The following is a 13,190-nucleotide window of genomic DNA, read 5'->3' on the forward strand; positions in this document are numbered from 1 at the left end:
AATCCATGGATTTAACAGATGCTATGAAGGCAATACAAAATCTTATTTACTACATATTTATTTTACATAGGGCTTTTCAGCTGTAAGTAAAAGCAAGGGCACATGTGTTTCAAGTTATTTTTAACAAATACTAATTTTTTTTCTCAATTGTTGAGGTCACTTATCATCATCAAACTTTTGGCACCCTGATATGTAGCCATTTCTTCATCTGTGAAAACTCACAAGAATTAATTAGATTATAAATGTGAAAGCAATTTGTAAATTGTAAAGTGTTATGCAAATGTTAATTGCCAGATGTTGAATAATACCCTCAACTTCCTAAAAATCCAATGGCTTTCAATTAAACTATTATAATATTTTTGTTTAATAACCTACCTTCATAGCAGTTTTTCTCATTAAAATTGTAAACTACTGAAATTTCAAGGTAATGTCCTCCTTCGAACTTGAAAACATTTCTCTTCATCTTATTGAATCAATGTGAGTCTACTACTTTTGCTCAGTGAAGTTTTACTTTTCAAGTGTTAATGCCTCTGAGGAATAAAGGGTAAGACTAAAACATCCTAATAGCTTCCAAAGACTTAAAGAACAAGACTGTAGGCATCTAAAGCCTCTCAGACTTCCATCTGCTCATCATCCTGCCAATCATATCACATAGAGAAGATATTTGATTTCCATTTATTGGATGAGAGGATAGAGAAAGGACTGAGAAGAGCATCTAATGCGGAAAGGCTATCCATAGGCTGAAAAGAGAGCATGCCAGCCAGAGACCACGATCTTATGGCCCCGACCTCCACTGGCTGTGAGTTTGGGCACGTTACTTGGTCTTCATGTACAGTTGCTTCCTTGAAATTAAAATGGAGGAAATAAACACAGGGTCACAGAACTGTCTACACTGTGACAGGAACTCACTTAGAATTCCTGGGTAAGCACTTAGCCTCCATAAGCGCTGGTTCTTTATCTGTAAAATAACAAGTTTTGACTAGATGATATGGATATCTGCTCTATCTATTTAAGGGTCTATAATTCTAAAATCAGCTTAAGTGAGAAATAGATTAAAATGCCTTGAAAAATGTTAGAAGTATTACACATATATACAACATGGGTGAAAAAGGCCAATAGAAGAAAGATAATATTTGGTCACAAGATTCTAAACTTATCCATCATTCCTCTGACCTATTCATACCTTTTAAGGATCCCCTTTCTTTTGGAGCAACCTATCCTTCGTGTACCATACCAAAGGCGTTCTTTCAGAGTACACTATAAGATTGGTCTCCAACCTCAAAAACTCACTTTCTCTATTTGAAGCTAATAGATATATAGCAAAGAGCCCATGTCATTAACGATAACTTCAGTTACTTTTAGTTCACAGTTTTCCTTGGTTTATTAATGGCATCATACATTAATTCTTCTTTCAGGGGTGACCTTTACAACACTGTTAATGCTCACAGCTTTTATCCAATGACATTATTACTCATTACAGTTCAGCTTTCAACATCTGCATTTGCTGAAAAGAGAAAAGTAAATCGTAGTGGCCTCAAATCCTTGGAAAATATGAGAGATGTGTACGTGGTGAAAGGATTTTTAAGGGAAAAAAGTAAGAGAAGTTTTAGTAGTGGAGAAAGTCAAATGATAAATGTCATTGAATACATTCTTGCCTTTTTTTGGTCACACTTAATCCCTGGAATGCTGAAGTAAAAAAAAAAAAAAATCCTTACATGATAAAAATGCAAATCTATTAGTTATTTTGTTAGTTAAATATTCTACTTCTAGCAACATTACAAAAGTAGATCATAGACCAGCGTTGTGATATTTACAAGCATTGTGTCTATTATGGAAGTGAATCATTCCTGCCAAATAAAATATTTTTTCTTTTACATACTTAGGACATGAAAGCAAACCTTATCTTGGAGTCCATTTAAGATGTTGAGCAGAGTAACTGAGTTAAACCATAACAGAATGGTTCATAATGATAAAAAGCACATGTGAACCCAAACCTTTTTTAAACTCTCAAAATTAAAGTTTTCACAGTTTCTCTTGTCACTGCTGCCCCACTGCCCCAGACTGGCTTCCTCTTGGCAAATAATCTGGAATTCTACTCTGTGGAAATTGAAGCATTTGAAATATATTCCTTCAGCCTTCTTTCTGTCCATCCCACAACTTCTCTGTAACTTTCCCTTTTTTCCTTCATTTCATTCAGTCTCAGATAAAGGAAGGGCTTTGCTGCTTTCCAAGGTTAATCCTTTCTCATGATCTCTTCCATCATCATCCGTGTTCTCTTTCATATCTTTATCTCTCTCTGACTCTTCTTCCCCGTGACTTTATATATATATTTTCATATATATATATGAACGACTGCCCCATTTTAAAACCTGTCTCTACTCAGTCTTCTTAAAATATTCACTTCTCAATGCCAAGCTTACAAAAAGACTGGTCTATATATCAACTGCATTTTCTTTCCTCATTGTCTTCCAAATCATTGTAATTGAAATTCTCCTAAGGCATTCTCCTAAAACTTCTCCATTAGAGATTACCTCTCCATGAGCTCTAGCTAAATCATAAGGCTTTTCTTTTCCATGTTTTTTTTAACTTTTCTGCCAAATGGGTCACCATTAAATACCCCTCCTTTCTGAAACTTTCATTTTTCCTAGGCTAGCATTTTCCTATCTTTATTCTTATTCTAAGACATTCACTTGCTCTTTATCAGTTTTCCCCCTAAAGAAGAATGATGGTTTTAAAATGTGTCCAACAATACTTTGATATTGCTTCCTTCAGAGCTGGACCTTAATACCGTTTCCCTTGAGTTGGGCTGCATTTGTGATTCTCCTATAGTGAAAAGAATAAAATAGACTGGACTGTGTGTGACTTTCAAGACTAGGTTTTAAAAGGCACTGTGGCTTTCTCTTTGTTCTCCATCACCCACACTGGGGAAAGTTGGTTTCCATGCGATGAGCAGCCCTTTGAAAAGACTCAACAAGGTAGAGAATGGACCTACCAGCCAACAACCATGTGAGTCAGACATCTTGACAAAGGAGCATCTATCCCTAGTAAAGCCCATATAGATGATTGCCGCCCTGCCTAACATCTTGACTGCAACCATGAGGCCTTAACCCAGAACCACTGAGCTAAGTTCCTTCCAAATTCTGACCCCTAAAACCTGTGAGATAATGCATGTTGGTTATGTTAAGCTGCTGAGTTTTGGGTTAATTTGGTATTCAGTAATAGATAACTAATACAGTAGGTGATACCTAGGATTCTTTAGCCCATTTCTCTTTTTACTATATACACTCTTTGTTGGTGAACAACTTCTTTTTTAGGGATGCATATATCTTTTCAAATTAGTGCTTTCATTTTATTTTGTTATTTTAATCCCAGTATAGCTATAATACATTAGTTTCAATACAGTAATTTCATAATTCTGTGCTTGGTTTCAATATAATGATTTAGTAACTCTATACATTACGCTGTGCTCGTTGTCGTAAGTGTACTCTTAATCCCCTTATACCATATATAATTCTACATCTAAAATGCTAGCACCCCTTCACATATCAGAAATATTTATACTTTCCTCCTGAATATGTATACCTAAATGGCTCCTTGTCTTTTAACACTTAGGAAATTTTTATATTTATGTCTTCCCCTTCATCAGCTTCCACTCTAGTCTTCTCTTTCATGGTTAAGGGAGGTATTATCATTCTTACTTTATGAATTAAAAATCCTAGACTCCTCTGTCTTCAACCTGAACCACACCAGGTACTTTCTATTGAGGGTAAGTTATATCAATTCTTCTTTACTAATATCTCCTCAATCTATTCTCTCCTTTGTTTTATCATTGCTTATTTTTATTTCATGGAACTAACTAACTCTTGTCCCGCACTAAAGCAATGGGTTCCCTGATTCCAGTCTCTTCCTGATGCCAATACTCTTCTTTCTTAAAGTTCTGATCAGATTGCTGTCTGGAGAAAAAGTCAAATTTCTTAGGATAGCATTCAGTCAGATTCCATCTGCTCTTTTCGGTTTTAGCCCTGATCACTTTCCACTACACACTCATTCCATACTCTCGCCAAATCAGTGCATTTCTCAAAAATATGCTATTTTACTCTGGGTTTTCTCTTAAAAGCTAAAATGTCTACAGATATCTCTCTTCCTCAAGACTCCACTTGAATTAGGCTATTCCCAACTTAGCCTTCCTTGATCCTTCCCAGATAGAATCCAATACTCCTCGTCGATTACAAAGTTGTATCTATGTTCTCAAATAGCACTCTCTATGGTTATGACATGGATGACTTTTCCCTTAATTAAACCCTAAGCTCCTCTGGGGCGCCTGGGTGGCTCAATCAGTTGAACGTCTGACTTCGGCTCAGGTCATGATCTCATGGTCTGTGAGTTCAAGCCCCGTGTTGGGCTCTGTGCTGACAGCTCGAGCCTGGAGCCTGCTTCGGATTCTGTGTCTCCTTCTTGCTCTCTGCCCCTCCCCCACTCATGCTCTGTGTTTCTCTCTCTCAAAAATAAATATTAAAATAAATAAGTAAAATAAAATTTAAAAACCCTGAGCTCCTCGAAGGCTTGTCTGTACTACTCTCCTTATAACTGTATGCAAATGATAAACATCAATAAATGTGGATTGAAGTAAGTATATACAGTCTAATTTATGTGTTACTATAGTAAAAATTATTGGAATTTTTAAAGTCAGCTTATAGAAGCAGTTTTTAGTATTTACTTATTACTCTACCAAAATGCCAATTATGGAGAAATGAAGCTCTCTACTTTTTATAATACTTTGGTATGTTCAAATAATACTCAAGCAGTATGGAAATGAACAAATGTCATATCCTGATGGGTGACTGCTGATCTAAGTGGAATGTATTTCGTCATTATGTACAGTTTGTACACATCACAAAAAAAATGGAAACACATTTCAGTGATGGAAAAGGCAAGTCACCTAACAACAACATTCTGGAAACATTGCTTTCTGTGATTAAGTCACTTAGGCCTCTTTTTTTTTTTTTTTTTTTAAAGCTTAAGAACATCTGTTACATCAACAAACATAACCAGTTCCATTAGCTTTTCAGGGGGACATTGTAACTTGGACTTCAGTTATAAATTTCATTTGCATGTTTAAAACAGACCTATGAGGTTCATCAAATGGAAACTCTCCTATGGAACTAAAACCATGCACAGGGTATGCGTGATTCGCCATTAAAAGATTATTTCATTCAATTGCCATAAACAGAAAATCAGCAAGAACAAAAGAAATGGAACTTACCTATTGTGCTAACTCTGGCTGAAGGACTAGCTAATGCTGCTGGGACAGAGGCTTTGAGGGGGCCTGCCCCACTGTTTATTCTCAGAGCTGGCATATGGGGAGAGGTGGGTGATGTGGGTGATTTGCCATCAGAGGTCTTGGGTTTAGCTGATAGGTTCAGTGGCTGTGCCACTTCATCCTGCAATGATCATTAGAACATGAGCTGTGATAAGGAAAGGCTGATCAAAAAATGCCTAGAAAAACACAGGTATACAGCCTGTCATTTCCCATCCAATTACTCTACCAATTAGTGATCTTAACATTCAACCTGAACATCACAGTGTTTGGTTAGCTGTCAACAATGTCACTTCCAACTACATATTATGAAAAACCTTTCATATAAAGTACAAATTTATACAAATTTATACTTTCTTGAGAAAGTACACAGGTACTCAACTATCCAGAAAGTATATAACTGATGTCACCTGTAAGAAATACTCTTAAAAAGCTATTCCTTGTACTATTCATTTTTATTGAGAGACCATGCATAATTCATGTACAATTATGATGTAGATAAGCTTTTCTCAACCTCCGAAGAACAGGGGTTGAGTCCCAAGCACCCTTATAGCTTGGTGCTTAGGCAGAGATCCTGGAACATCCATGATGGAGGAGTTAAATGGTATGTAGTCTGATCAGAACTACTCTCCAAATTGAATACAAAAAAGAAAGAAACTTTCTAACTTTCTTAGAAAATAATCTTTTCTCCTAGTTTTCACAGAAACAGTTTGGATTTGATCTAAAAGTGAAATTAAACATAATTAACATTATACCAATATGTACTATTTATTCATATGCAACACTGTTCTAACCACTTTATATTTTTAAATTAGATTTGTTGTCCAGATTTTCTTTGCAACGTATACCACAATCAATACATTGTGGTATGGGGACCTTTATGTGGTTAATTCAGCATATATGGTGATTTCCAGTTGTTCACTACTTGAATAGGTCAAGTTTACATAGTTTACATTCTATTTTATACCTTTCTATATTAGTCCTTGTGTAATTTCATACATAAAATTTATGTATACAATTATCATTAAAATTTCTACCACATCATTCACAAGAATCAGATGATATTACATCACTTTTCTGATCACAGACTGAAAAATTTATTCCTTTTTTGTGCTCTAAAATTAAAACATCATGTTATATGTTTATATTTTATTGATAACCATATCTACAATGTTACATTTTTCTTGTAGAATAAATTTAGCTTCTACTTAGCTACTGTTCTATCTTCATGAGTTAAGAAAATAAATATCTATTTTTCTTAGAATCAAATGGTGCCATTTTATGGCATGAAAATAAATATTACTGTGTACAAAATCATATGTATATATGTATACATATACATATGTATACATATATACACCAAAAACCATTGAAACAAATCACTTTATAAAAATGGTAAAATGGTATATGATATCTATCTAAAGTTTGTATTTTTAAGTGGCTTATTGTTATTAAATTCCATGGTTAGCTGCACTTAGGAAACTCATGAAAAACTAGGAAAAATTACTCTAACATTTTTTTAAAAATTCTGTTTTCTCTTTCAGCAAAAACGAAGAGTTATCTGAAAATCTACTAGAATTCAAATGGCAATCTGTGATCACATTAGATGTGTAATAAGTTGACGACCATTATACTGAATTTATACGGATTCATAGAATCTTGGAAGGAAGTAAGGTAAACTAATTCCATGACTGGTTCACTATATGATTAAGAAAAATTTAGCATTTTTAAAACAGCAGGGGCAAAATTATGCCTAGATCTTTCAATCTGGTACATTCAGTTGAGCTGGTGAGCCATAATCCTTATATAGGACATTGTCAACCTTATATAGGTTGACAGAAACCCAGAAGTATTGCGTCCTTTTTCTCTATACCGACAGTATGGATGAATAGTTTGCAAATATGATACTTGGATCAGTACCATCAACACCACCTGGGACATTATTAGAAAAGCAAATTCTCTCTTCTGGAAACTTTGGAGGTGGGTTCCAGCAACGTGTATTTTAACAAGCATTCCCAGGGGCGCCTGGGTGCCTCAGTCAGTGAAGTGTCTGCCTTTGGCTCATGTCACAATCTCACAGTTCATGAGTTGAAGCCCAATTTGGGTTCTCTGCTATCTGCGCAGCGCCCACTTTGGATCCTCTGTGCCCCTCTCTCTGCCCTTCCCCCACTCATGCTGATCTCTCTCTCTCTCAAAAATCAAAATCAAAATCAAAACTTAAAAAAAAAGCGAGCAATCCCAGATGATTGTGATGCACACTAACATGTGAAAGCCACCACCATATACAATACAAAGGGAGGTAATTTTTGAAAAAAATTATTAAGCTTCAAAACCCTTTTAAAAGCTTCCTCAATGTAATGATGTAACATTAACAAAATATATAGTAATCCCAATCTTTAAAATTTTATCAAAGCATAACATATAGTACTACTAATAATAAATGAAAACATTCATATGCATAATAAACTAAATGCTACTGACATTCAGTAGACCAATCAAAATTAGAATCCAGATTCTCTTCTCATTAATTCAGCCTGAATATCCTGTCAGATAGGTGCTTTAGTGACTGTTACCCATGCAGCCGTAAATATTCTACACACTTTTTCCTCTATCAAATGTACCTACTTACTACTTTCTGTGTGAAGCTACCAGCTTTTGTTATGACAGCCTGAAAACTTCCCTGGGCAGTATTTACAACTCTTGCAAAAGTTTTTGAGGGGATGCTTGGAGAAATTAAGGTAGTTGTTTCACTTGACAGTGCAGAAAAAAAAAAGAGGAAGGAATATATTCCCAGAGTTGCAACAGAAGAGATTTATGAGCAAGAGGAAATAGAGCATGAGTATGTGTGTAGGGGGAATGAGGGTCTTGACGAAGATGATGCAGATGTAGGTGCTGATGATAGGAAGCATATGAAATGTCATATGCTTAGCTGTAAGCACTAAGAACTATTATGTGCACATTCTGAAAAATGACTACCCAAAGCATTTATTAGAGCAAGAGACCCACTGGAACTCTTAATATTCTCCTCCATTCAGGGCAGCACAGATGTCTGAAAGCCAAAAAGTGCAAAGCCCCAAGGACATAATAGAGGTTGACAGTTCCCAAGTTGATAGAAATGTCATTCAAAATTGCCCTTTCATTCTCTTTCATTGTGTGACCAGGCTAATGGTATACTAATAAGAACCCACATGCTTGATTCTTATACTGGTAACTATATAAATAATTTTGACCCATTATATGATATTATTTCACAATTTGGTTCTTCTAATAATTTACTACTGAGCTACTACACCAAATACCTGTTATTCATGACGAATACAAAAATTACAGTACTTTCTCATTTTCTATTAATTATTTTTCATTTGACAAGATGAAAATTTTAAAACCCTAACTATAAAATGAAAGTGGACCATTTATTTATGACCTGCATTCTCATAATTATGAATGTGCGCAATAAATGCCAAAGGCAAGGTTTTTTTTCTAAATAGTTTCCTACTTTGTTTTTTATTTGCAATATCTTATGTAGGAGAAATTTGCAAGCTTAGCACAATCAAACCCTACTCGTACAAATAAAGCATTCATTTTAAAATTGTAAAAAAATATTTTCTTATATAAAAGAATATAAGCAATTTTCAAGGTCAATAAAGCAGTGGAAAAATACCATTTGTATGAAGTACACCATAAAGCAATAAGGAGAGCAATTTCTTTTTAATTACTTGTCCAATCATTCAATGATGCTGCCAATTGAAATTTTTTAAAATAGCATATTTCCTAATTAGCTAATTTAAACCCAAAATGATAGTTAAGAAGAATCTTATGTATCTGTTGAGTAGTTACAAAGTTGATATGCTAACCAAATATAAATATAAGGTGAACATTTAAGCTGAGGTAAATGCGTAAACTAAGGTAAGCAAGTTTTAACTAACAGGCTATTACTTACATGTATAGAATTCACTATAAATATTTCAAATCATTTATTTAATCTTTAATACTATGAAGTAATTAATTAATAATCTCAGAGAGGAAACTAAAACTCACAGAGATCTAAAGAAACCCACGTTTTTGGACTCAACATACAATATTCTTTCTATTTATGTAACAAATTTAATCTTAAATTTAAAAAGACATTGATGGAATACAAATTCTGGTATTCAGACTTAACCATATAATTCTTCACATAGTGAACCACACAAACGTCAATACACATGTAACAAAATGAAGTCATACACACATTTGCTATTTATGTACTAACTTCAACGTTAAGACAACATTTGACTTATTTTGGTGATTTTTTGTGCTCGTCTGATCTCCATAGTACACAACATCAAAACTGTCTTTTGGTAATTCTAAAGAGTTATCAAATTAGATTATTTTTTTGAGAAAATACCAAGGGCCCATGTACAGTATACCAGAAAATACAGTAATTCAATAATGTGTAATGGAATAACATTTCACACATATAAATACAAGCTTTTGGAACCTATTTATGATTATAACTTCTCTTAATAAAGTGTTGTCTAATCTTAGTTGTCTGGGATAGAAAGCAAAACAATTATAATCTAAACAAGCATACTGTTCAGGCATGTTCTGCTTACTTATAGCTACTACAACTTGTCTAAAAGCAAACATTTCACTTAATATCAACTTATGGTCCCAGTAGTAGAAATATTGTGGAGGTTCTGATGAATTTGTATCTTGGCAGTGAAAATAAATACCCCACACAGATAAATAATAAATTTGGGTAAAGAAAATTATTTGACATAAATATCAACAGTCTCAGGTGCACTGGAGAAATAGAAGTTTTATCATGAATGCAGAATCATTCCACACACTTAACAAAAACAGTGAAATAACTATATAAAGTTAAAATATAATTTACTCAGATGATTTTCAAATAATATGTTTATTTTAGGAAAAACATGCTACTCTAACATAATTGTATAATACTCTTAATTTTTAATGTGCAAAGACCAAATTGCTCATAAAAATCAAAGGGCGGTATGTGTGATATTCCTTGGACACTCCTGGCTGCCCAAGGGAAAAGGAAAGAAAACAAATGGTTGACTGATAGAGACCATAGTCATGCAGGACAGGAGTCTCCTTCACTTTATGGATAACTTAGTAAACTGCAAGAAAAAGGCAATCTTATCCATAGCCTAATCTCCAGAAACCTATAGACTGTTTCTTGGAGCCCTAATATCACCCTCATCAAGATGTAAGGGAGTTTAAGTGCTTGTCACAGTGATGTGGGAAATAAAGGCAAATGAAAAACTAAATTCCCTTACTGCCTACAGCCCATTGACAAGTCCTTGACACAGGCAGAGTGATCTTCCTCTAGGAGCTCAGCTGCCTTGATGATGACACTTTGCTAGGGACAAAAGGGGATCTTGGCTTAACATTATCCTGACTCCCCCCCCCCCCCCCCCACCGCCAGGATCCTATGAGTCTTCTGAAACACATAAACATTCCTTTGCAAACCTCCTTTATCTTTTTTTTTAATTTTAAGGCTTATTTATTTTTGAAAGAAAGGGAGACAGAGCATGAGGAAGGGAGGGGCAGAGAGAGAGGGAGACACGGAATCTGCAGCAGGCTCTGAGCTGTCAACACAGAGCCCTATGTGGGGCTCGAACTCATGAACCATGAGATCATGATCTGAGTTGAAGTCGGACACTTAACCAACCAAGTCACCCAGGCGCCCCGCAAACCAACTTTAACTCCCAAGTATATGTTGGCAATTATACTCTAAGCATATGGCCCCTGATATATATCTGAAGGGTCTCATGACTGAGGCATTACTAAACAGAAATAAATGGTGTTTTCCTAACAGCAGCTAGCCTTCAAGGTCCTGGAAACCTTGCTTTCAAAATTCCTTAGAGACTTACACTGTTCCTAACCCCTTCCCAACCTGAAGGTATATAATCAGTCACTCTTCACAACCCCAGTGCAGCCCTTTCTGCCCATGAGTCCTGTCCCCGTGCTTTAATAAAAATCACCTTTTTGCACCACAAGAATTCTTTCTTGGCCATTGGCTCTGAACCCCACCATCACCCCAAAACCCTCATCACCTAAAGAAATCTACTCCTTTTTTCCTATTTGTATCCTTGTCCTTCACGACGTAGAATATACCCACATGAAGGAGGTCCTTGGACCATAAGGTGCACCACTAAGGATGAACAGATGATTATACCCTCCAGAATAAAAATTTCACCTTTATTTATACCTTTATCAAAATTTTTCACTGGCAATTTTTATAACAAAAATTTTTCTTTAAATATTTACCTAAAGTAATTATCAAAAAGCAAATATTTATTTGGTAGTTAACAAATTTATAGCATTCTAATGGCAATGGGAAGAACATCTAAATTTATTCAATCATCCATCCATCCATTCGTTCATTCTTTATTGAATGAAATTTCAACTATTTATTACTTGCTGTTATATGTTGGGCATTAGAAAAATGCAAATCACTTGACATCTAGGCTGGTGGCTTTGAAGCTGTGTTTTTGTGTGGCAAGTAATAAAGAAGGAAAAAATGTATTCACTTTATATTTAAGTCTGCAGTGAAGATGTATGTGGATGTATGTATTGTATTTTATTTAAACTGAATTATTTAAGGACAGTTTGTCTATGTATTTAATATATTCTTTCATTTGTAAATATGATTTGATTCCTTAATAGCCATATAATGACTGAGTAAAAAAATACAGAATTTCAGGCTCCTTCCTCTGTGCTATTTGAAAACTGTGATTTTCCCCATATTTATCACAAATATTCATGTGAAGTAAGTAGCAATAATAACATATGGGAAAGAGTAAAGGCATTCATGAAACATGTTGCAAAATTAATCACCCAGTTGCTATTATCCTCTCTGATTAAATAATCGTATTAAGTTAAGTAGGGAAGTTACACTACAGGTTGAATCGCATAAAGGGCGCTCTGGGGTTTCATCTCTCTCGCCTAGCTCAGCTTTGCATCTATTGTCTAGTCCTAATGGTCACTGCAGGAGCCCTTCTTCACCTTTTCCACCCAAATAAGGCATCTCTTTGTGCAGTTCAGTAGAGGTTTACTAGAGAGAAAAACAAAACAAAACAGAACAGAACAGAAATACCATGAGGATCTCCGAAAAGACTGTAGTGTCCCTGACCTTTCCTTCACGAACATAGATCAGAAAAAAGGTTTGCATTGATGTGCAACAGTCAAGCATAGTAACACAAGATAAAACTAACTGAACATCTTACATTATTTTCTTAGCCACTAAAGAATTAGGGATCCTACTCATGTGGCTACTCCAACTCCACACTTCACTAGTAGGTTCTCGGTACCTAAAAATCAAGTCTGTCATCTTAGAACACAGGGTCCTGAGGCCCCTTTCATAAACAGATGCTTGCTTTTGATCATACAAATTGTAAGATGCCTTGTTAACCAGGCAGATAGAGCTCCAGGAATTCTTTGATAGGTGTGTTTTTTCTATGTTAAAGCTACTCTTAGACTTGACTGTCCTTTAAATCCAAGTCTTAAGTGATTTAGCTGAGGGTAATGTATTCTAACTTTTCATTTAGCTTCCTCATTTTGCCATTTTACACTTTTGCCTAATATATACCTGCTTCTTTTAAACGTGGGTGCCTCTGGTGTAGTTGGGGGACATATGCTTCATTGTGGTAATTTTATATTGTTTTTACATTTAAATTCTTGGCCTTTAATTAACTTATGGGTATTCACATAGTTTTCATCATTTCATTTGTTGTTTATCATGTTCTCTGTTCCTTCTCCATTAACGTTTTGGTAGAAGATTTCCCTTGTTTTTTTTATTTCAATGACTTAATACCTCTAAACTGTACACCCACAAACACACACGTATATATATTTGAACACA

General features: G+C 34.9%; 1 protein-coding gene across 22 annotated transcripts in view; it reads right to left on the reverse strand.

Annotated features, from left to right (window-relative positions):
- Positions 1-13,190, reverse strand: part of SOX5 (SRY-box transcription factor 5) — a 1,003,938-nt gene that overhangs the window by 34,693 nt on the left and 956,055 nt on the right. For all 22 annotated transcript variants that reach the window (XM_042946059.1, XM_042946058.1, XM_042946055.1 and 19 more), the window contains one exon: positions 5,264-5,441. In XM_042946059.1, coding sequence (XP_042801993.1) covers positions 5,264-5,441 — 178 coding nt within the window. The remainder of the gene's footprint in view (positions 1-5,263; positions 5,442-13,190) is intronic.

The sequence above is a fragment of the Panthera leo genome, chromosome B4 (genome assembly GCF_018350215.1).
Source record: "Panthera leo isolate Ple1 chromosome B4, P.leo_Ple1_pat1.1, whole genome shotgun sequence".
NCBI classification, from domain to species: Eukaryota; Metazoa; Chordata; class Mammalia; order Carnivora; family Felidae; genus Panthera; species Panthera leo.